Source organism: Pteropus alecto, unplaced genomic scaffold (genome assembly GCF_000325575.1).
Source record: "Pteropus alecto unplaced genomic scaffold, ASM32557v1 scaffold106, whole genome shotgun sequence".
Lineage (NCBI taxonomy): Eukaryota > Metazoa > Chordata > Mammalia > Chiroptera > Pteropodidae > Pteropus > Pteropus alecto.
Window position 1 is genome coordinate 12899103 of NW_006442103.1, and position 22011 is coordinate 12921113.

Sequence of the window (22011 nt, forward strand, 5' to 3'; positions counted from 1 at the left end):
CAGCCATCATCATTATTGTTATTTGTAAGATTGTTTGTCACACTGTCTCTTGATTTTTTTAAAAGAACCTTTAAAAAGTTTATTAATATTTGAGTAATGAGATGGGAAAGAAAGCCCAATTAAAATGTAAAATCGAGGCAGCAGCTAGTGCGTGGCAGGAAATGAGTGTTTGCAGCTCATTAATTATCAGCTTGAATGGTAAATTAGGCTTAGGTTGTCAGTGAATTTTATATAATGTACTTGAGATTTGCAGTCGTGGTGCAAAACCAGAATTGATAATTTCACTGAAGTGCTAGTTAATAATCTCACAGAATGCTGAGCAGCCCTGCAAGCAGTCTTCTTGGACCTCCATTCATCTCTTATAGATAGAAGACGGGGCCCGGGGTAAGCTGGGGTGAGGCGCCTCACTCTCAGACTGAGCAATCTCTGCAGACTGCTTAATGGAGAAAAGGCAGGTGAACTGCCTGTCAGAACAGGTCGTTCTTTATGGGTCTGGTCTTAGTATAGATTGGTATTGTGCTCAGTAAAGGTTATTTTTTCCATCTGATTAACTGTATTCTCTGGTGACATCTGTCACAAGAAGAGTTCCCAGTAGCATCTCTAATACCAGTTATACAATTCTGAGATTCTCTACCGCTGACTCTCTCAAAGGCTGGAGATCCAGGTCCAGCCTCCTCCCCGGACCCAGTTGGAGTAAGTGCCAAATGAATGGAGTACGTAGGAAAGACCTGTATTTAAGATGAAAGGACTCGGCTAGTTTTTGCTTTGCCAGTACTTCAGAGGTTGTCGTGTTTCTCTTTCTTATCATATACTTTTCAGTTCTGGTTGCAAAGGATTTCTTTTAGAAGGGGACATTTCTAGTTACTGTCATTTCTTTTTCTGAAAAGTTTTTTAAGAGCACGAAAGTGACCTCGGCAGCTGGACAGGCCCGTCTGTGAGACAGATTTAGGCCAAACGTGAATGACGACAGATAAATTGGCTTTATGGCAAATGCCTATGGAATTCATATACCAGCAAAAGCAGGACTGGACTTCCGACTTTTCCTTAGCTACTCGTACTCTAAGGGGTTATCTTGAAAACGTCTCAATCCATTCAGAGAATATGTTTCCACTGGTCTGTCTGCTATGTTTAATCATTTTGGTGGCACTGCTGTAGAAGCCAAGACAGTAACAGTTGGGCTGCTTTCACCTTCCCTCACCCAGACGACTAACCCTTCCGGCAGTCCTGCAGTAAGATCTGCCGATTCCTTTTGACCACATTGCTTGCATGACGAGAAAGGACTTCAGAGACTAATTCTGTTTGATGCTTCCCCAAGTCCGAACAAACCCCTTTCAGGAACCCCTTTCAGGATGCCAAGGAGCTGAATGATTTTCCTCTCAGGGGATCTAGAATAGACACTATGTACAAGTAAATCTTTTCTGTGAAGGAAAATAACTAACGTATTGATTTTCGAAGGTCACCACAGGGCCACCATATGAGTCACCATATGTTTCTGATGTGCCACCTGTTATACTGTGTCAGTGAATCAGCCCATAGGGCCTGGCTCAGGACACAGCCCTTACTGCTCGGGCTCTTTTCTGATTACTTTGTTTGTTAGGACAATGGCATCATAAGTGCTTGATGTAATTCAGAGCTAAAAGGCACTCGCTTCCAACATCGACTTCCTCTACTTTAAGATAAAATCTCTTACTGTATAATTCTAGAAGAGCCAAGGAATGGCAGTATCTGTTGGAACATAAATCACAGAGAACAATGACTTCGAGCCCAAATGAAGATCTATTAAAGTGTCCCTAATATACACCAAATAAGACTCAGAAATACTTAGAAAGGAGCTCATTTTACTATGGAAATTAAACATAATTAGAGCGCCATTTAAAATATTAATTATCCCTGTTCATAACAATCAGCAATCAGCAGGAGCCCAAATACCCGATAAGTTTACCTAACTAGGTAAGGAAATTTTCAGAGAACATGGAAAGAACATTTGTGTCTTAATACAAATACCTCTTATTAAATGGTGAAAGATATCTAGACAAAATTCCTGAATATCATTTTAAGCTATAACAATAGCAAAGCGTCTTAATAGTCTAGGGAAGCATTTAGCATTAGAAGAACTGCACAGAGTGTCTTTGCAAAGGTCTTAGGCTCAGCTTTGTGCATTCAGGGTAGGATTTTATCCATGAGCCAAATAATCTTAACATGAACCATTTAATGTTCTATTATTTCCATTCAGCGTCTTTAATTTGAAAAAGATCTAAAGGCATAAATAAAAAGAATGAATTTTGCTGTAGAACTAAGTATGATTCATTTTTAATGGTCAGTCATTTATTTCATAGTGCTGGATTTTGGACCAGAAACTTTTGAGTCCTAAACTTGAGTTTGAACTGCATTTATTTACAAGGTCTCTCATGGAATTGAATGCACCTTCAACAGAACCAAAGATGGTCTCATTGGAGCAGTTTCTAAAATAGCCAAAAACACAATGCAGCCCGAAAAGCCAACAACAAACAAGAAACATCAGATTAGTGAAAAATTATCAGTGGGGTCAGTAGCCTTTAAACAGGATTATTAAGATGACACTATAAAAATTGGAAAAAGGTTTAAAAGGTTCGTGGTAAGTGGAAAATAGCAAAGAGGTTTATATGCTATCGTTGCAACGGATGTAAAGAGTGGGCATGTCGCAGAAGTGAACGATAATATGCAAATGGTTGCATTTGGAAAGGATGAGCGCATTTGCTTTTTTTGCTGTATTTTTCAAAGAATCTTCTTTGATGTTATTGTGTAGAATTTTTAAGTAACACTGATGATGATAAATCCAACACTAACAGATACGTCAAATAATTGAAACCCTGGGGATTTGTTTCTCATAGTTATCCCTCATAAAATCGGCCGAGTCATAGAAGGAAGTCCGGCCGACCGCTGCGGAAAACTGAAGGTCGGAGATCAGATCTCTGCGGTGAACGGACAGTCCATTGTCGGACTGTCCCATGATAGCATTGTTCAGCTGATCAAAGACGCCGGTGTCACTGTCACACTAACAGTCATTGCCGAGGAAGGTAAGAACCAGCAGACCTGCCTTCCCCTCGCTCACCCGGGGGGCACAGAGCCCGCGGAAGGCGGCGGCGTCTTCCGGCACTGCCGGGGTCGCTGCGGTGATGGAACCGTGCGGTTTTATCACTGGAGTCTTGTGTTTTGCCTTTGCCATTTAACGAATTTAAAAGTTGATTATAAAGTCAGCAGCTCAAGAAAAAGAACCCAGCTACTGAGTGGCGCCCATTTATTTATGTACCGGGAGAAGCAAGTCCCCAGAAGTGAAAGAGATTAGAATACTTTTCAGATTTTATTTTCGTAAAATGACATCTTAAGCCTCTGCTGGAGAGAGAGGATATCCTCTGAAGAGTTCAAAGGAAGTCACTGATGGTCTTTCATGTCCAGCCATACCAAAGTGTGCCTTTCCTTGGAGGCAGGGCTTTGTTCTGGGCACTGCCTTATAAATGGGGAGACAGAACGTGCAGGGATGGCCAGTAAATAGGGCATAAAATACGAGCAGTGTCTCGCCTTGCTTGAAAGCTGCCTTTTGACCATTAAGAATTTCTAATTAGGAGCCATTTTGAATAGCACCAGTTCGTAGTCTTTGTTTACGAGTTACAAAGTAACCATTACATAATGCTCATTCGTTTTCTCTGATTTTGTAAAACTAATGAGGAGAAGCCAAAAACAGCAGAATTATGAAGGGTCAGCCTTGCATGTTGAAATCGCTCGTACTACAGTGTGTATTCGTGTCCCGTGTCCCCCGGGATCTTTTCGTCCAGTCAGTTTTCGGGTCTTTGAGTTGTCGTCTCTTCTGCTCTCTTTCTGCTGCCTCTCATACTTTTCCACCTAAGGTCTTAAATCTCCTCTCTGTCCCAGAACCCCTAGGGATCCCGAGTGGACCTGAGCTCACCTGGTGGCTCTCGGAGGCCCTTTTTAGTGCGAGGAGCCTGTGACATCCCCGCCTCTGCCCTTTTCCCTTCTCTAGTCTGTCGCACAGTGAGCCCAGACTCTGTCCCAGCCTCTGCTGACTCCTCCTCCTAAAATCCTCCTCGGTAGACGCTCTCGTGTTTTCCCACTATCTGCACAGAAGGGGTTTTTTTTTTTTTACGATTTCGCTCTCACCCGGCCTTTTAAATGTACTTCCCAAGCCCTCCCCTGAGCGAGGCCTCGTTGTCCGTGCGCGTGGGCCTCCTCTCTGCGACCCATTCGGCATCGTTCTTATATAACTGTCTCCCTGTTTAAACGGAGCACCTGCTCTTTGAAGACAAAGAAAATATTAGCAGTTGACTACGATACCTAGTAGGTGCTCCATAAATATTTTCGAATGAAGGAATGAGTAAATGGGTGAATGAATGAATGAATGAATGAATGAACAAAGTAAAAGTCAGATTTCAGTTCTGTGCCTATACCTAGCAGAGGCAATATAATCCCCATAGAGGAAAGAAGACTTTTGACAGAGTTCCCTGACACCTATTAGCTAGTCGTGTGACCTGAAACAAGCCACTTCACATTTCCACCCTTCAGTTTTTTATGTATGGAACGGGAATAATAATATCCATTTCAGGGCCATAGTGAAGACTAAAGGTGAAAACATACATAATCTGTATAAATGCCCTAAGGTTTTCATCTGATGATGGCTGTCATTATTTGACCGCATCTTTGCAAAGCTGGCTCCCTCATTCAGGTCTGTGCTGAAATCTCTCCGCCTAAGGAAATAGTAATATTTAATAAACAGTATGTGGCCGATACTGTCTTTAAATACTTTAAATCTATTAACTCATTCAGTGCTCACACTAATCTTAGGTAGGCACTGTTATTTTCCCATTCTGTAGATGAGGAAACTGAGTCACAGAGCAGTTAGATGACATGCTCATGGTCATGGAGCCAGCAGGTGACACAACCAGTATTAGAATCAGGCAGTTTGGCTGCAGAATCTGCCTCTTAACTGCTGCTCCTTCCCTAACCGCAGCTTCTAAAATAACCCTCTGCCTCCTCTCATCCCTTACCCGCTTCACCTTACCTCTACCTGAGATTATGTAACTGTTTGTTGTCATCTTCTCCACCAGACTGTAAAGTCATAAGATAAGATTCATGAAGTTAGAGATTTTGTCAGTTTCAGTGCTGGATCCTAAGGGCCTAATACAATGTTAGACACATCGTAGGTACTCAGTAGAATTTTTTTGAATGAAGAATTAGCATAATTTTGGTGAGCTTGCTTTCTCTCAGTTTCTTTACCATGATCTCCGTAGCCTGCATTTTAGCCTTAAGTTTGTTCCGTGACCCACAAAGCAAAGCAGGCTTCAGTGCCCCAGGAAGTACCACTTCAGGGTTGTCCTGAGAATGATGCGTAGAGGGCACTTGACATGCAGTCGTGGTGGAAGCTGCTAGAAGCAGTGCAGCTGGCCGTAGTACAGATAAGTGTTTCTCAAACCATCTACAGAAAAAGGCCAGTGGTTATTTTCCAGTCCATCACATTTTTGTGAAATATAATAAAAATTAAATAAAAAGTAAAAAAGATATAAAATTACTCTATCAAATCATTATAAAATTTTCTAAGTACTTTCGATATCTGTACACATCTTATTGCTGACTGACCCATGAATCTCACACTGAGTAACGCCGAGATAGATAGGTCAGTGGTAGAAAGACCACTTCTTTCTCTTAGTATATTCCCCGCCCCCAAATTACCCTTTATTGTTGATAGTGTTTTCTCTAAGTTTGTCCAAAATTGCTTGATCATTTTTCTTAGAGTAAAAGTTAACTTTGACATTCTGGCCCAATAACCTCTGAACACACTCAAGTTTTCCCATAAAATGCCAGCACTTAGGAAAATGGAAGGGCGGAAGGAACGTCCCTAGCAGATACCCACCGTAAGGTATAGTTCATATGTAGGCACAGCCCCTTATACCGTGATCACATTTGACATGTAAAATCACATTTCAGTGATTACACCTTATTTTATTATACTCTGAGTTTGATTACACTGTGGAAACATTCAGAATCGTGTTTTTCTCAGGGAAAAAAAAATAGAAAGTGTCTCTTCTGTCCATAAAAGTCTCATTCGTAGTTTGTAAGTCTTCCGAGTTTCTCATTGTATTCATTATAAAATCCATCAACTGCACCAAGAAGTCAAATGAATATTTAAAGCTCTAAAGCTGTTTTCAGAAATCCCGCAGCCAGGTCCATGCCTCGCAGCTGCCTTCCATCCCACCCGAAACCGCTCCCGCAGGCTCCATAAGCCGTTCTCTGCCAACAGATAAAAGACAGGTGCCTGGGGAAGGAAGAACTTGTTCCCTTCACTCTTTTTCTCCTTTCGCTGGACACTATTTAACATTCGTGCTTATTTTGTCAAGAAAATGGGTTAACGAAGCTCCCAAACCACGTCACGGCTGGTGCGAAACGCTCCGGCACGGGCATGACGTGGGATTGTCTGCCTGCCTCGTGGCCTGCCCAGCGCGGGCACTGCCTCCGCCGCCGTGGTGTCTTGTTCTCACGTACAGAACATAACGTCGATTATGTCTGGCTGTTCTTGTTTATTGTAAAGAAATCTTTCAATTGTATTATTTTCCAAGATCGATTTCTAATTTTGTGTCAGGCCTCGTTCATTTCATCATTAACAGTGAACAGAAGTTACTGAAGGCCACCAAGGACTGCGTTCGAATGGTCTGGTGGTGGTGCCATAATTTTTGTTTTGTTTCGTTTTTCCCATTTCTTTATCTGTTCATTCCTATTTGTCTCCATTTCCTACTCTCAATCCCCTTCCTATTCTCACTGGAGACTGTTCCAGTGTGTTGTATATGACTCGTTTTGCTTATCTGTCTTTTAAAATACATATTTTTGTGTGTTGGCATTTATTTTTGAGTTATATAACTGGTACTGTGTTATAGATTTTTTTTTCCTCCTCAGAACTATATGCTTTTTTTAAAATGTCACTTTATTATTCCAGGCTCCAATCCAGGATCTTACATGACATTTAGTTTTCATCTCTTTTTTTTCTTTTGATTGATATATAATTCATATACTACAAAATTCATTGAAGTACAATTCAGTGGTTTTAGTACACTTACAAGGCTGTGCCGCAGTCACCACTCATTCCAGACCCTTCTATCACCCCTGCAGGAAACCACTCATGTACTTTGTCTCTATGGATTTGCTAGATATTTCAAAACTCCAACTACAGTTTTTACTGGGATACATTAAATATATATTAACTTTAGGAAAATTTATACCTTTAAACATTGTCATTCCACCCGAGCATGAGATGTCTCTCCAATTATTTAGATCATCTTTTATGTCCTTTAGTAGAGTTTTAGAAAGTTCTCTCAAAGGATTCTTATTTATTCTTGGTAATGGTGGTTCCCACTACATTGTAACATTTGTCACTATAGTTTAACTATGGAATTTTGTGTTTATCTAATACTACTCTTTTTCACAAGTAGTTACATACTGAAACTCCAGAAAAAGTGTAATTCTCGTTGAGGGAGAGAGATACTTACCCATTGCTTTACTGCTTGAACGGTTTTCAGGTAAAATGCACCGAGATCATAGGCCTCTTTGGCATCATGGCATATTTAACTTTGAGAAGTACAACGGCTTTTAACATAGATTAAGTTGGAGGAGCCATGTGAGCATGGGTTGAAAGACTAAAAGTGAAAAGAAATAGCAACGATGGAAAGTTTTATTTCACCTTGAAGAAGACAAAAGACATGTAATTGAAAGAGTAAGCACCGATTTGCAGTGCCTTTTGCCCAGCAGTGACATCTGTCACCCTGAGGGGGCAGTAGAGGAAATTTTGAAATAGATCTAGTTATTTATACTCTCTTGTTCTGAAGTTGCTCTGGCCACACGAGTGAAGCCAAAAAATGTTCTAAATTGAACTCATACAGCGGTGCACATTATCTAATCTCCCAGTCACCTTGTTGATAGATGTCATTTTTTCCATGAGTGTCCATTCCCTTAGTAGTAGCCATGATTTACAATGGCAGGAGAATTCAGCTCTATAATGAACACTCAACTTCAGTGGCAGGTAACTTGAAATTGACATACACAGTAAACAAAGGTGGAAGAACTTCCAGGTATATAAGGTGTGATTCCTGTAATCAAGTCGACGGTCCAGCCGGAGAGACAGGTATTCACTTAGTCTCAGTGTGTTAAATGCCATGAAAACAGTATGCTTAAGGAGCCGGGTAGGATTTCACAGAGGAGGCGACGTTTTGAACAGGAGGGAAAGTGGAAAGGCAGAAGCGCCCAGGTGACACGTTTGAATGGTATCTCACGAGCAACACAAGGTTACCAGAGAGGTCTAACAAGGCAGCGGCACGTTTCGGTGTGTGAGCTGGGACTGGAGCTCAGGGAGCGGAATAAAGACGAGACTGGCGGCGAGGAGGCCAGTATAAGTAACTCGTTAAGCTAATTAGGGAACTAAACTCATGATAGTGATAGAAAAAGAGCAACAGACAAATGTCCAGGTCATGTTCCACTCTCCCATCCTGGAACACTCGATGTTGAAGAGGAAAGATGGCCCTTGGATAAGTTCCGCAAACGCTAGTCCCGCACCCCGACATCTGGTTCCCGCTGCGCAAACCCACCTGGACTCAGGAGCCCGGCAGCCAGAGGCAGCACTGGAAACCCCCAGGGCCACCACAGCCGGACCACGGGACATGGCCCTCCTCCTCCACCTGCTGTACTCCTGCCTGTGCTTTCAGAGTCCTCTCTAGCTTTCAGTTGCAAGAAGTTCTTAAAAATAATTTGTTTTTAGTCCCAAGAACTTGGAAGACAGCCTGATTCAGGCACAGAATCGTGTTGCGTGTAGTAGAGCCTAAGTTTCTGCTTCAATAGAAACTGCTTCCTGAACACGCGTATCCCTTGTCAAGGTCGGTCTTTCTCTGTTATAGTCCAAGATTCAGTTTATATCCGTTTCCACATGTTCCAACCTAAAAATGGCCTCTACATCAAGCATTTTTTTGCTAAATAAGGTAAATATTTCAGAATATACACTTTAAGAGAACTATAGCCCCAAATAAGACTTTATCATTTTGAGGATTATGATGATTATAATAGAAACATTTCTATAGTGAATAGACCAGGCACTGTTTTAATCATATATTTTTATATATAACTCTATGTAAAAATGAGGTAGCTATAACTCCCTTTCTATAGATGAGATGTTTGGAAGCACAGAGAATTTAAGTAATTTGCTCAAGAACACACAGCCAATAAATAACGAGGTCAGGCTTCCACCCCATCAGTCTTGCTTCAGAGTTCATGGTCTTAATCTAAACTATGCTCACTCTCTTTGATGTTTTAAATATCCTATGTTTGACATTTGGACAGGATAAAATATTAGAAAGTTTCAGCTTTAAAAATGGATCTGGCAGCCTGAAGAGTCTCTCATAACTGTCATCTCCTGCGACTCGCCGTCTAGCTCTGGCTGCTGTGCTTATTATGAGATCTGCCTTCAAAGAACAACAGGCGATCTGGAGCCGTTGCAGAGCATACAGAAACAAGTGTTACTTTGTTCTCACCTATGTTTGTGCTCTTAGAAAATAGCAGGAAAATCTTTACAAACATTTGTCAACACTCGGGATGGTTTTATGTTTGTCTTTGGTATTCAGTGCCAGGCAAGGTAACTGCTCCCGTATTAAAGATGCAGGTGCAAAGATGGGTGGATGGTTTGCAGACGTGCCTGTGTTCCAGCAGTCCTGGGTCCTGTCGCTGTCATCCAGAATGGTTTACCAGTTATGTGCTCTGGAGACCCACACGATGGGCTACAAGATGTCCTCGTGGTAACATTACTACTATGTTCGTTTCAGATTTTCTTGTTATATGAATGATCAAAACAAAGGTGGAAGAGGGAAGGTGTGTGTAGTAAGGGTTGCTAGTCTCTTCAAACATAAAACGTGCATCCGAAGCCACAGGGCAAGAGGTGACCATGTCCCACTCACTGTGCCATTGGAGTTAGTCACCAAAGTCGGTGACGCAGTAACCATTCGTTGTCTCGCTTTCATAGATCCACTTGGCCTTCACGTTTTTATGTACAAATTCTTATTTCTCTTGTTTTCTCATTTGAACAGAGCATCACGGTCCACCATCAGGAACAAACTCAGCCAGGCAAAGCCCAGCCCTGCAGCACAGGCCCATGGGACAGTCACAGGCCAACCACATACCTGGAGACAGGTGGGGCTGTTCTCAGGTTTTGGTTTGTGCTCTGATCCCGCCCCCCCCCGCCCCCCAGCCCAAGCCAGGGTGGGGTCCGAGTGAGCGCTCTTGGATTTCCCACCCTCCACCCGCTCAGGAACCGTTATCCCGCCCTTCCTAGCCCCAGCCCAGGGCACAGCATAATTATCCAGTCAGGCCTGACAAGTGGAGATTCGAAAGAAGCGACACGGGCACTGGCTCTGCTGCTCTGGACCCTCCTAATTTGGGGAGGGAAGCCCCAGACCCGTGTGGATTGCTGTCCTCTCAGACTGAGCAGGATTTGTACCTATTTCTTTCCTCTTCCGTTGAAAATATGAGCCATAAAACAAAAACTAGATCTCAGGAAACTCAGCATCTTCGCAGGTGTTGGTGGTGCAGGAGAGCTGTCTTTCACTGTGACGAGGTCAGCTTATCTGCTCTCTGGTTCAGCTACTTGTGTGCAATTTTCCCGGACGTTATCTGCACTGAGATGCCGTTAAAAACGGAGCAACATGGGGGCAGCTGGTAGACCACGCTGTGCCGTAGTTGAACGACCAGGTGTTTGCCTCGCATCTCTGCTTCTGGATGTAGTCTGTCATTGTAGCACTTTGTCGGGGAGAATGGCAAGGTTCGGCTTAAAAAAAAAAAAATTAAACCACCTATACTTTTACTGTTTTTCATTTTCTCAGTTCAGACAGAGACTGACTGATTTCTCTCTCGTAGAAGTGCCCTAGAAGGTGAGATCGGGAAAGACATCTCGGCTTCTTACAGACATTCGTGGTCTGACCACAAGCACCTTGCCCAGCCCGACACCGCGACAATTTCCATTGTGGGCAGTCGGCACAGTCAGGTGAGCGAAGACCCCATATGCGGGCTGCCGTCTTCATTTGCTGAATCACTGACCCTTGACGTTTTCTTGCAGATCAGCTCAGATAAATTTGTTCCCCAAATTAATAATTCTTGAGTACCTACTGTGTGTTTGCTTTTGGCTTCCGTAAGAGAATGCAAAGAGTGAGAGAGAAGTGTGCCCTGCAGAAAAGGAGAAATTCGAACCCTTGTTAAATACTTGGAAATAGCAGTGTTTGAGTTAAAGTAGGGTTTGAAATTTTTTTTTTTTTCGGGAAAATCAAAAGAACTTAAAACTTAAAGACCTTCCCGAAATTCTGGTTTCTCATTGTTCTATTGCACAGTGACCAGCTAGTAGAGAAGGCATATGATCTTCAGATTAATTTAGGCTGCATTTGTAAAAACTAAGTCGCCCATCACCCCAAACTTCCATTCCTTCCTTATGGTTTAGAAATTATTTCTCCAGCTATAAAGGTCGTCTTCCTTCCAAACCGCGGAGGAGGCCGTCCACGACAGCTTGTCGCGCTTCCATTTCTCGCTCCAGGGCCTCGGCTGCTGCGCAGTGGAGCTGGAGCGAGGCCCGCGGGGCTTCGGCTTCAGCCTGCGGGGCGGGAAGGAGTACAGCATGGGGCTCTTCATCCTGCGTCTTGCCGAGGACGGACCTGCGCTCAAAGACGGCAGAGTTCACGTGAGTTGGCTCCTGGACGTGCCCTTTGGTGCTGACTGGAAGCTTCTGGAAATAGTTGATGGCAGGGGATGTAGAAAGCCCTTCCGTCACCGAAGCCTGAAAGGCAGACGCTTGCCATTTCCCCTCCTTCCTCTCCAGTCTACCATGCTGTGCTGCATACATCTGTACTTGTGTCTGTGCCTGTCATTCCAGGACGTGGCGCCTTGACTATTCACAGTAGGTGCTCCATGGATATTTGTTGAAAGAATAGAGTGGATGGGTAATGTTTCTAGCTCATCAGATAACTTTTTTTGAATACTGAAGATGCTCTCCCAGAACCTTCTACTGGGTAGACAGGACCTGGGTGATGTGAAACGATGAGCAAACAATATAATAGTGTAATTCAGCAAAACAGAAAATGTTAACTTTAATATAGATGGAAAGGTGTTGAGTCATTGAGTCTCTAAATTTAGTGAGTCTGAAGCTGGTTCTTGAATCTGGCTTAAATTTAGAGAGGAGAAGAAGGTTGTGGGCTAAGGAAATGAGAGTCAGCTAAATGGAAAAGTTCCTATTAGGGACCAGTGTCACACTTACATGTTTAACATAGAACAAAGTCTGATTTAGAAAAATCTTTACATGTTTTCACATATATTAGTTGTAATCTCACAAAAGACGCTGTGAGATAGGTCCCATGATCCCCCCTTACAGATTTAAAACTGAGGTTTACGGAGACTAAGTCCCTTGCTGGGCCCACTCAGCCTGTGACCGAGGCCCGTCATCCTCTAAGCCCAGCGTGTGTGCCTCCCATGACTGGCCGTGGCTCGTGTCCGTTTGTATTTGATTCCTTCGGGAGCATGTAGGTTCTTAACAGGTTATGAGATAATGCAGGCGATGTGTTAGAAATGTTATTTGTACCTTTAATACATTTTTAGTGGATGTTTTAAAAACCGCAAGACTGTCTTAAAAATAGTGACATTTTTTTAAAGGAACATAATTTTTTCCCTATCCCTTCTTCCTACTTTTCTCCTCCTTTTGATTCTGTTCTCATTCTTTTCTCTCTTCTTGTCTGCCCCCCGCCCCAGTTTTTGCAATACAGACCTGAATTTGTACTATTAAAAGATGTAGTCCCCATTTTATTATCACATTTAAAAATTTTAAAGTAACAAAGTTGTAAAAGGTTTACATTTCCCTCTCAAAGGTGCCATTTTTCTGGCTGATATCTTTGTACAGACCGTTACCGAAGGTGTTCCCTCTCCGAGGGCTTATCGCATAAATCTTAAAGCCATGGCTGTCTTCTCCTTCCCCCCAGTTTAGCTTTAAAGTTAAACAAAAATGACACCTGGTGGCAAATCTGTTCAATTACAAGTTTTATTGCAATCTGTTGTGCTAAAACAATAATATACAGGTTTGGACAGTAAATTTAAGCCAAAGAATGTGATCGAAATTATAACTTCAATGTTCTATACCCAAAGTATGCTCCAAATACTGTCTACTATAATTTTTATTCTTCTAATTTCCAGCAGGATTACATATCTAGTGCTAATTTGTCATCTGTATTTCCTCATGAAAATGGTTTATCTTCAATCACTTAAGAGAAATCTGGGTGCTCATTTTTGTCTCACTTATATATTCTGGGGATAAGAGTTCTCATTTCCTCCATGGTTGCCATCTAACTCGTTGCTTTTAATTATCTCTACTTTACATGCTAAATCCATTGATCTTTTTTTCATAAATATGCAACAAAAACACTTATTCTATTTCATAGTTTACTTGAAATTTTTTGCATCGTAGTCTACAGTTAAATTCACACTGAAGTACTTTAAATTTGAGAGGGGACAGAAAATGGATAACTTGAAGTTAACATTTATTTGTGCTTGGTGTTTAATCATGTTTTATCTCATTAAATCCAGCTACCCCAAGAGGTCCGTACTGATTATTACCCATCCCATTTAAGAGAGAGGGAAATGGGCCCACTCTAGGGGGTGCAGCCAGGAGTGAGTCACGGAAATTATGACTCCAGAACCCAGTGTCCTAGCCCCTGCGGTCAGTTGTCCCACCAGTCTTTGTTAAATAATTATCTAGTCTATTGTGTCATTTCTGGATTGTTTTAGTAAGCTTATATTTGAAATGCTTTTTGAAATTTCAGTTGTTCAGTTTTTAAGTCCATACCCTTGAATTGCTTGTCACTTTGAAATATATTTTAAAATCACTACCATCATTATCTTTAATCAGGCCATCTGTAAAAGTTATACTTGATTCGTCCATATTTTTCCTTGAAAATAACAGATACATCTAGTAGATAGCGATGGTACCGAGGCATCTTATTCTGATTCCCCTAGTTAATTGTTTCCGAGGGAAATCATCTACACTAAATCATCAAGTAGGAGCCAGCTATTGGTTTTAAATAAGTATTCGTGTTAATAGTCTCCCAGGTGAATTTTTTTAAGTTTTATCTGAGTCTTTGAGTCTCGATTTCAAGATGCCTAGATTCTACTTTCTAGTCATATAAAACTCTCCCATGTAGGATTTTATAGAGTAAATTGGACGTTTTCTCTTCCTCGTGCTACCGTCTGTCTGCTCCTCAACTCTAGCATGATAGCATTGTGACGAGTTAAATAGTTCAGAAATGAGAAAGGCGCTCAGCAAAGCTGAGCAGCTCTAGAGTTGACAGAAGCAAAGCTGACGAAGGCTGCTTCGTTTCATGTTGGTCCTGTGACTGTCCTGCCTAGGTTGGTGACCAGATTGTTGAAATCAACGGAGAACCGACACAAGGCATCACACATACTCGTGCAATCGAGCTCATTCAGGCCGGTGGAAATAAAGTTCTTCTTCTCTTGAGGCCAGGGACTGGCTTGATACCTGACCACGGTAAGTGAGGTAGCTCAGGTGTAGCTGAAAAGTTAAGAGTGTGTTAGGGAGGGGGCAGCAGGAGGGAAAAAAATGTCTGAGTCAAAGGTAAACACCAGAACCATCTAGTTACACAGCATAATTTTAAATAGTGGTGTAGAATAAGTGGCTTCAGGCAATGAATATATGTCAAGCTAATTTAAGTAGAAAATATATTGGAACAGAATATATGTCAAGCTAATTTAAGTAGAAAACAGTTGCTTCTTTAGGGAAATGTGCCTGTAAAAAAAGGACATTAGAGGCAAATGATTTGAAAAACATTTGAAATCTCTTCAAATGTTATTTCTTTTAAGTTGGTCTTGATAAGTAGCAAAACTTTAGGCTTTTATGGTCACTTGTCAAAAGCAAATTGCTGTGTAGCCCCACCTGGAGATAAGGTATGGGCGCAGTGAGCTCGTATCTCCTTGGCTTCATGGTGTTTTTGAAATATCACAATATCAAAGTCACCATTTTTTTAATTGAGTACACTTGTCTAGAAGTGGGGTGCCACACCACGTAGAACTTGTCCCTTCCGGGTTCCTCCCCAGTGGAGCTGCTGAGGGATAAGTGCAGGCATGCCCGTCCCCGGTCCCCTTCCAGCCTGTAACTCTGACTGTGTTACCTGCCACCACCTGCTTGTAAACATACGTTCCCGGTGACATCTTTGCTAACTGCGCTGTGATTTTTTTTTACATAGTCCTAGGCTTTTTCTCTTCCTTCTTCAGGTTTGGCTCCTTCCGGTCTGTGCTCCTACGTGAAACCTGAGCAACATTAAGGCTTTCAGGGCTTTTCTTGGTCTTTCCTTAAAAAGACTTGGTAAATTTGCATGTCTTGTAAATCACTTCCTCCTTTTTTAATTAAAAATGGTGCTATTAAATACATCTACTTCTCTCTTCTGCACTTTTCAGTTTCCTTTTGACATTAAATTTGACAGCTTAATACAAAACAATTATATATGCCCATGACCTCATTCTGGTTACACAGTTCGGTCTCCTTTATTAGTGATTTTGGCATATCCTTAAGCTGTATTTCCATTGATAGTAGCTAAGGTTAGTAAGCCTCTTAGACCAGGTAATTTGGTCTAATTTTAAGGTTTTTTTTCTGGGCTTTACTACTTATAATTTATACATCATCTATCACTAATTATACATAAGTAATTGGATAAATGAATACTGTTATTTTGTGTATATATAAACAACCTATTTTTAATGTACAAGTACAGCTGTCTGTATCCACCTGCCTTAATAGATATGTAAACGTATATAAATATAAAATACTGATTCAGGTTGTTTAAGCAGTCAGTACAAGTCTCAGGGCTGTCAAAGTTCAAAACTTATTGTTCCTATTTACAATTCTAAAATTTAACAATGTTCTACTCAAATCACTTTTTTTTTTAGGTGATTGGGATATTACTAACCCTCCATCTTCAAATGTGATTTATGATGAACAGTCACCATTTCCCCCACCTTCACCTTCTGCTTCCATATTTGAAGAGTCTCCCATGCCAGCAACCGAAGGACCTTTGCTGAGAGTTCAGATATGTGAAAAGGCAGAAGACTCCAGGGACATTGTACCTGAAAAGAAAAGCACTTTAAATGAAAATCAGTCTCTTCTCCAGCAAACTGTGAGCAAAAGGGATCCACGCAGCAGTCTTGGGCACAGTGACAAGAAAAATCTCTTAAAAGCAGAACATGGAGTTACACAAAGAGGAAGGTCTGCTAGTCCCAAAAAGTCAGCCAGTCGCTACTCAGAGGAACATTTAGAAAAGATCTCCAGTCCTCTAAAAAATGACCCCAAGAGACGACCCAGAGATCGATCACTGAGCCCCAGGAAAGGGGAGACTAAAAGTTGTCAGAGCTACCCTAGGGAAGGTTCTGGACACGATCATGGCAGGAAAAGCAGAGGACGGTCTTCGAGCCCAAAGCAGCAGCAAAAACCCGAAGGAAACAAAGACCAACCGAATGCCGAAGCCAAATCCTTAGCGGCTGAGAGTCGGAGAGCAGCGGGCCGTGCGAGGGACAATGCTGAGCAGATCTCAAACGGGAAAGAAAAACCGGCTGTTATCAGGAAGGATACAAAGCAGAGTCCGCCTGGAAACCGCAGAACAAGGTCACCAGAGAAAAAGAGCAAGAGAATAGATGAAAAGCCTCTTTCCTCCAAAAAGACTAACCACCCTACTAGCAGAGTAGTATCCGAAAATGAAAGAGGAAAGAAAGCAACCTTAGGAGAAACAAGTTCTAGTAAAGAGAAAATAGAAAATGTCAGAACGTCAGAAAAGAAGGTGAAGCAGGAACCTGAAGAAAGAACAACAGTTTCAAACAGAACGGAAGATCCCAAAGGAAGAGAACCCGAGGCAAAGAAAACAATCACCCCGGGGCCCTGGAAGGTGCCAAGTGCAAGGAAGGCCGCGGGCACTGCTGCTGTGGCTGAGAGACGGCTGTGACCTTTAGCACAACACAAAGGAAAACAAGTTGTAATCTTTTCTTACTAAAAAGCACCATTTTTCAAAAGAAAAAAGGTCATCTTTTTCAGAAATTCTGAAACACATACACGTGTAATTTGATTTGAGCATCAAGTCACCTAGGCTGCATGACAGGCCTTTAGGTTTGCTAAGAACCCACTGTCCCCCTGGCTGGCTGCCCAGCTCGTCGTCATGAGTGTCTCAACACATGACGTATGTTGATACTAACAACACGGTCACAGCTCTGTATTTGTGCCCAGTTATCTACTGCATCATGTCGTTTTCTCCTTATTACTGAGATATTTCCACAGTAATAAAAACGTTAGGTTCAGCTTGGAAGTTGATATTCTCAATAGCATGTTGCATGTTTACAGAGAGAAATATTTGAGTCCTTACAGGAGAGATTGTCGACGCATCATTAAAGATGGTGGTGCCTCTTCTAACAGCTACTGATGATGTCCCAGTTTAAAAACAACTGAAACATCACTACTGTAAAGGGAAAAAAAATGTAGTTAAATATTGACACTGTTTTATGGTTTTGTATTTTAATTCGGCGAGGTAAGGTATTTCAAATAACTGTTAAAGATATTACTTACAATTGAATGTTCAAAATGAGAAAGTACTTTGAGTTCACCTACTGTGTTATCCAGCCCTGATGTAATTATAGCGTCTCAGATCACCCAGTTCTTTCATTATAAAACCACGAAGAAGCGTGTGGAAGTAGTGCTTAATGCTATTTGAAAGAACTACCAAATTCCTATTTCTGGATATTTTGGTTATACCTCCTACTAAGTCATTAGTCGTTACTAGATAATACATATTTGAAGAGTCAAAATATATTATGTGAAAGACTTAATCATGAAACTAGTTTCAGAGTCCACTGCCAGATAAAGTACCAACTCATCTGGTGGCAGCTGACAAGTTCGGGTGTTTAAGAACAGAACCCTTGTAAGACCTGCTCAGCAGGTAAGGACAAACTTGGTGACAGACAGTTCTTGCTAAATCTCAATTTTAATTTCTAGCTACATTAACTTTCTTGTTTAACAAGAAATGGAGACTAAACATCTGCTTAGCTCATACAGATTTTCAGAGTTTTTTTTAAAGTCTAAAGATGTTTATTGGAAGGTAGAGACGGGTTTTAATTCCATAAAATAGATCTGGCTTTTTCAGTCCCCTGAAGCAGCATCAGTGGCATCTATAAATAAAGGAACTTCTCAGAATAAAACCATTTTATGGAATATTTGAACATACTTGTTCTGTCACCCTGGGTTCATCTTGTTATTGTGAAACACATTATGTCCAGGTCCTTCCCTCTCAGAGTCTGACTGTGAAACTCTTTAATGTAAAACGGAATCGGCCCCTGTAGATAAGACATGCTTCCCAGAGTAAGAGTTTTGAAATCCCCTTTTCATCCAGAACTATATTTACCCCTGTATTGTAACTACCTGAATAGAGCAAGATTAGGAGGCTTGATAAATGCTAAGAATTTAGTACCACAGAAATGATTTATTTTCCCTATAGTCTACAATTAGTGATAAAAAGCCTATTTTTATTGTTAACTGTGACATAACTTTGATGTCATATGTTGTCAGTCTGATGTGGCTCTTTTCCTTTCTATGTAACCTGTCACTGTACTGATTATATATTGACTTAGCAATGTGGCCTTGGAATGCTAAGCAAAATATGGATGTACTGGTTGTAAATGTTTATATATTGTACAGTACCTTTATATATACACACTTGAAGTTCTGATTAGAGAAAGAGATCTGTAAATCGCTCGTTATTTTTTATATAGATATTAAAAAAACAAAAAACGATTCATGGCCTCCATTTCTTCTACTGTTAGGCTTATTTAATGTTGCTTTCTATTTGTAGAGCTAATTCTCTTCACGGTCTGAGTCCTCACATAGATTTGGTCCTTCCACGTAGCGCAAACAGCCCTACAAGCAGGAAGACCCTCATCGTGATGACTTTATGTTAAGCTTACAATTGGTTTGAGTTAAATATACCTATTTTATATCTTCCATTGTAAAGAAAAGAGCTTTGCATAAGCTCATTTCTAATGGCCAGAGGAGGATAACTCCAGTTGTGACAGGGTCACAAAATTCTCTCTCATCAGAATCTGGCATTTCACATTATTTTTAAGTCATTCTATTTACTAGAGGTAACACTTTTAGAATGAAGTGTTCTGACTGACTTCTTGGTATGAATAATGCCTAAAACCTATTTTGAGACTAAAGTTACTACTTTTGAGGGGAAAAATTAATTCCTACCATTGCATGAACTCCCACTAGGAATGAAACCCCAGCCCTGTAATGGAGAGGGGTGTCGCAGGAAAGGCAGCAAAATGGTTTTTTGTTGGTTTAGTGGACATATTTCCTTACTGATCAAAACAGCAAAAAAAAAAGTTCTGGGAAACTCTTGCATGGCCTCACTGGAAAGATTAGACTCAGATCCTATAATACTGTCTCCTACCCTAGTTACATCAAATGTTATTGATCCAGTAGCGTTTGAACGGAGTCAACTCCTGTTTCAGACGTCCCGGACACTGGAAAGCATATGGCTTTTTGTTTCTACATGAGACTATCTTGGTTGTTTCCTTTTCTAATACTAAGATATTCTCACGTAGAAAAAGCCAAATGCTTTTAAACATGTGAACACGTGAATTTCATGTGTTTAATAGGTCCAACATGCAAAGAGAACTGGGTTTTAAGAAAGCCAGGAGTATGCAAATTAAAACGTGTGACAGACTGATGGCTTCCACAAAGACGTGTTTAAGCTGAAGCTCGGTCCACACTGTGTCCCTGGGGCTGCGGAACACGAAATGTGATGTCTTGATCTGGTGCTAAGAACACATCAGAGCAACTTTTTATGTCCTCATGGCATGCTCCGATGCCTAAGAGCTATCTGTGCTTTTTAAAACAATAACAGGTTTACTTATTTAGGCAGCTCTTTACTAGTCATGTTATTAAGGTCTATCAGCAATACAACGACTGGTTTAAAGCATGCCATAATTATTACATGATATCTATTATCTTTGCTCTAGTTAACCAAGTAAGTTTAAGATATCTACCAGCTTGGATCTGTTGATGTTGCAAGTAGAGCCTTAAGAAGTGTAAGAAGGGAGTATGAAGGCCTAAGAATGGAATTCTGTCTACTAGAGAACGCGAGTCTTTCTCAATATACATTTAAAATACAAAAACACAGCCAAAGGCTTTAATTTAGCCTAACCCTCTATTTTGACAATCCTATGGGTATTTGTCTATTTTACAATGTTTCCATTAAAGTCGAGCAGAACTATTAGCAAATACACAAATCAAGAGCCTGATTTTGTCCTTAATAAATAACTGTTTGTTACCTTATACAGCTTGTAGGGCCATGACGAGCTGCAGGAAAGGAACTGAAGTGTTGCACATTTGTGAAATTCAAACTTCATTATTCAAGATGGGCATCAATAACTGCAAAAAGCAAGAAATTACTTTAAATGACTAAACTAAATACATTGTAGATGAGATTAAGTTCAATGAGTTTACTTCTTGATAACCCCAAATCACATGTTATATTTGAAAGTGAGACCCATTTGGCCCATTATTAGTATGCAGGTCTAAAAAATTTCAAAAATGAATTTTATTAATTTGAAACATTATTTTTACAGTGCATAGGTCCACTTACCTCTAAATGCAATGAACCAAAAATAAAAACATCCATCAGCTTATACTTTGTGAGACATACTGGTATTGAGAATTTTTCTACATGTCTCTGAAAGTCAAGAAAACCATACCCCAATTAGGCAAATATTTGGTTATTCAACTTTTCAGTGTTTAGATTATACATGGACCATCATGTACATATTGAGGAAGTCTGAGGTTACACCTCTAACAATTTTAGGAGGGCTAACTTTTCCTAATACGATAAATTATAAAATTAAGGGAACAGGTATTTTTCTTATCCTTTTATGGTTATTACTATTCCAATAAAATGTATGAATAGCCTGTTTTTACATCTCCATTTAGTTTCTCAGCAAAGGTAAACATTAATCAAAGCATATTATATCTCACTCCTTTTTTGAGATCAAAAGCCCAAGTTCTAGAAATTATTATACCGGGATAAATGAAGCACTGAGGATAGGAGAACCACCAAGTTAAATTCCTCCATCCTAACAGGAAAAAAAAAAATTGCATGAATGGTAAATTACTTGAGGTCTATTCTTCATTCATTCTACAGATTTATATCAAGTATCCATTATGGGGTCAGTTACTTACTGTTCCGCGTTCTGGGGATCTAGGAGTGAATTAAAAAAGTCTCTGTCTTAAGGGACTTGCATTCTAGTGAATGACAGAAACAGGAAAAAAAATAAGATAATCAGATTGTGACTAAATGCCATGAAGGAAATGAATGGGGCTATATAACTGACAAGACAGATGAGATGTGGAACTACCCTAACCTGGGCCATCAGAGGAGGCCCTAAGGACCCAGCTGAGAAGCTACTCAAGGGAGAACCTAGAAAAGCATTCGAGAATTTGGTATAGTGGGGCACAGAGAAGGCCCGGGTGGCAGTAAGGCATGGAGGAGGTGAAGGTGGAAAGGGAAACAGGCTTGATAATGAAGGACCCTGGAGGCCACCGCAGGGGAGCCAGGCGGCGCTTTTGCACTGATACAGTTTCTGTATTTCTAAGCTCATTCATGGGGCTATGGAGAACCAACTGTGGGAGGCGAGAACGGAAAGGGAACAGTGGTCAGCAGAGTAGCCCAGAGGAAAGGGAAGGCGGCTTCACCTAATAACAGTGGGATGTAGAACCGACACAACTTGGTGGTAGATTAGACATGGAACAAAAAGGGAACCGAGAATATACCTTGAGCAGCTGGGTAAACTATGTTCCATTTACTAAAGTGGGGAAAACATCTACTCTTCCACCTTAAACAACTGCGGGGGGAAACACGA

General features: G+C 40.9%; 1 protein-coding gene across 2 annotated transcripts in view; it reads left to right on the forward strand.

The window, feature by feature from the left end:
• Window positions 1-18886, forward strand: part of MAGI3 (membrane associated guanylate kinase, WW and PDZ domain containing 3) — a 179053-nt gene extending 160167 nt beyond the window's left edge. Inside the window, exons 16-22 of one of the 2 annotated variants that reach the window (XM_015595538.2) lie at window positions 2871-3056; window positions 10107-10209; window positions 10933-11059; window positions 11600-11743; window positions 14452-14590; window positions 15334-15424; window positions 16006-16136. In XM_015595538.2, the coding sequence (XP_015451024.1) occupies window positions 2871-3056; window positions 10107-10209; window positions 10933-11059; window positions 11600-11743; window positions 14452-14590; window positions 15334-15383 (749 nt within the window). In that variant the 3' untranslated portion in view covers window positions 15384-15424; window positions 16006-16136. Of the gene's footprint in view, window positions 1-2870; window positions 3057-10106; window positions 10210-10932; window positions 11060-11599; window positions 11744-14451; window positions 14591-15333; window positions 15425-16005 lie in introns of both variants that reach the window. The other variant, XM_015595537.2, reaches the window with a different exon arrangement.
• The last annotated feature ends 3125 nt before the right edge of the window (window positions 18887-22011 follow it).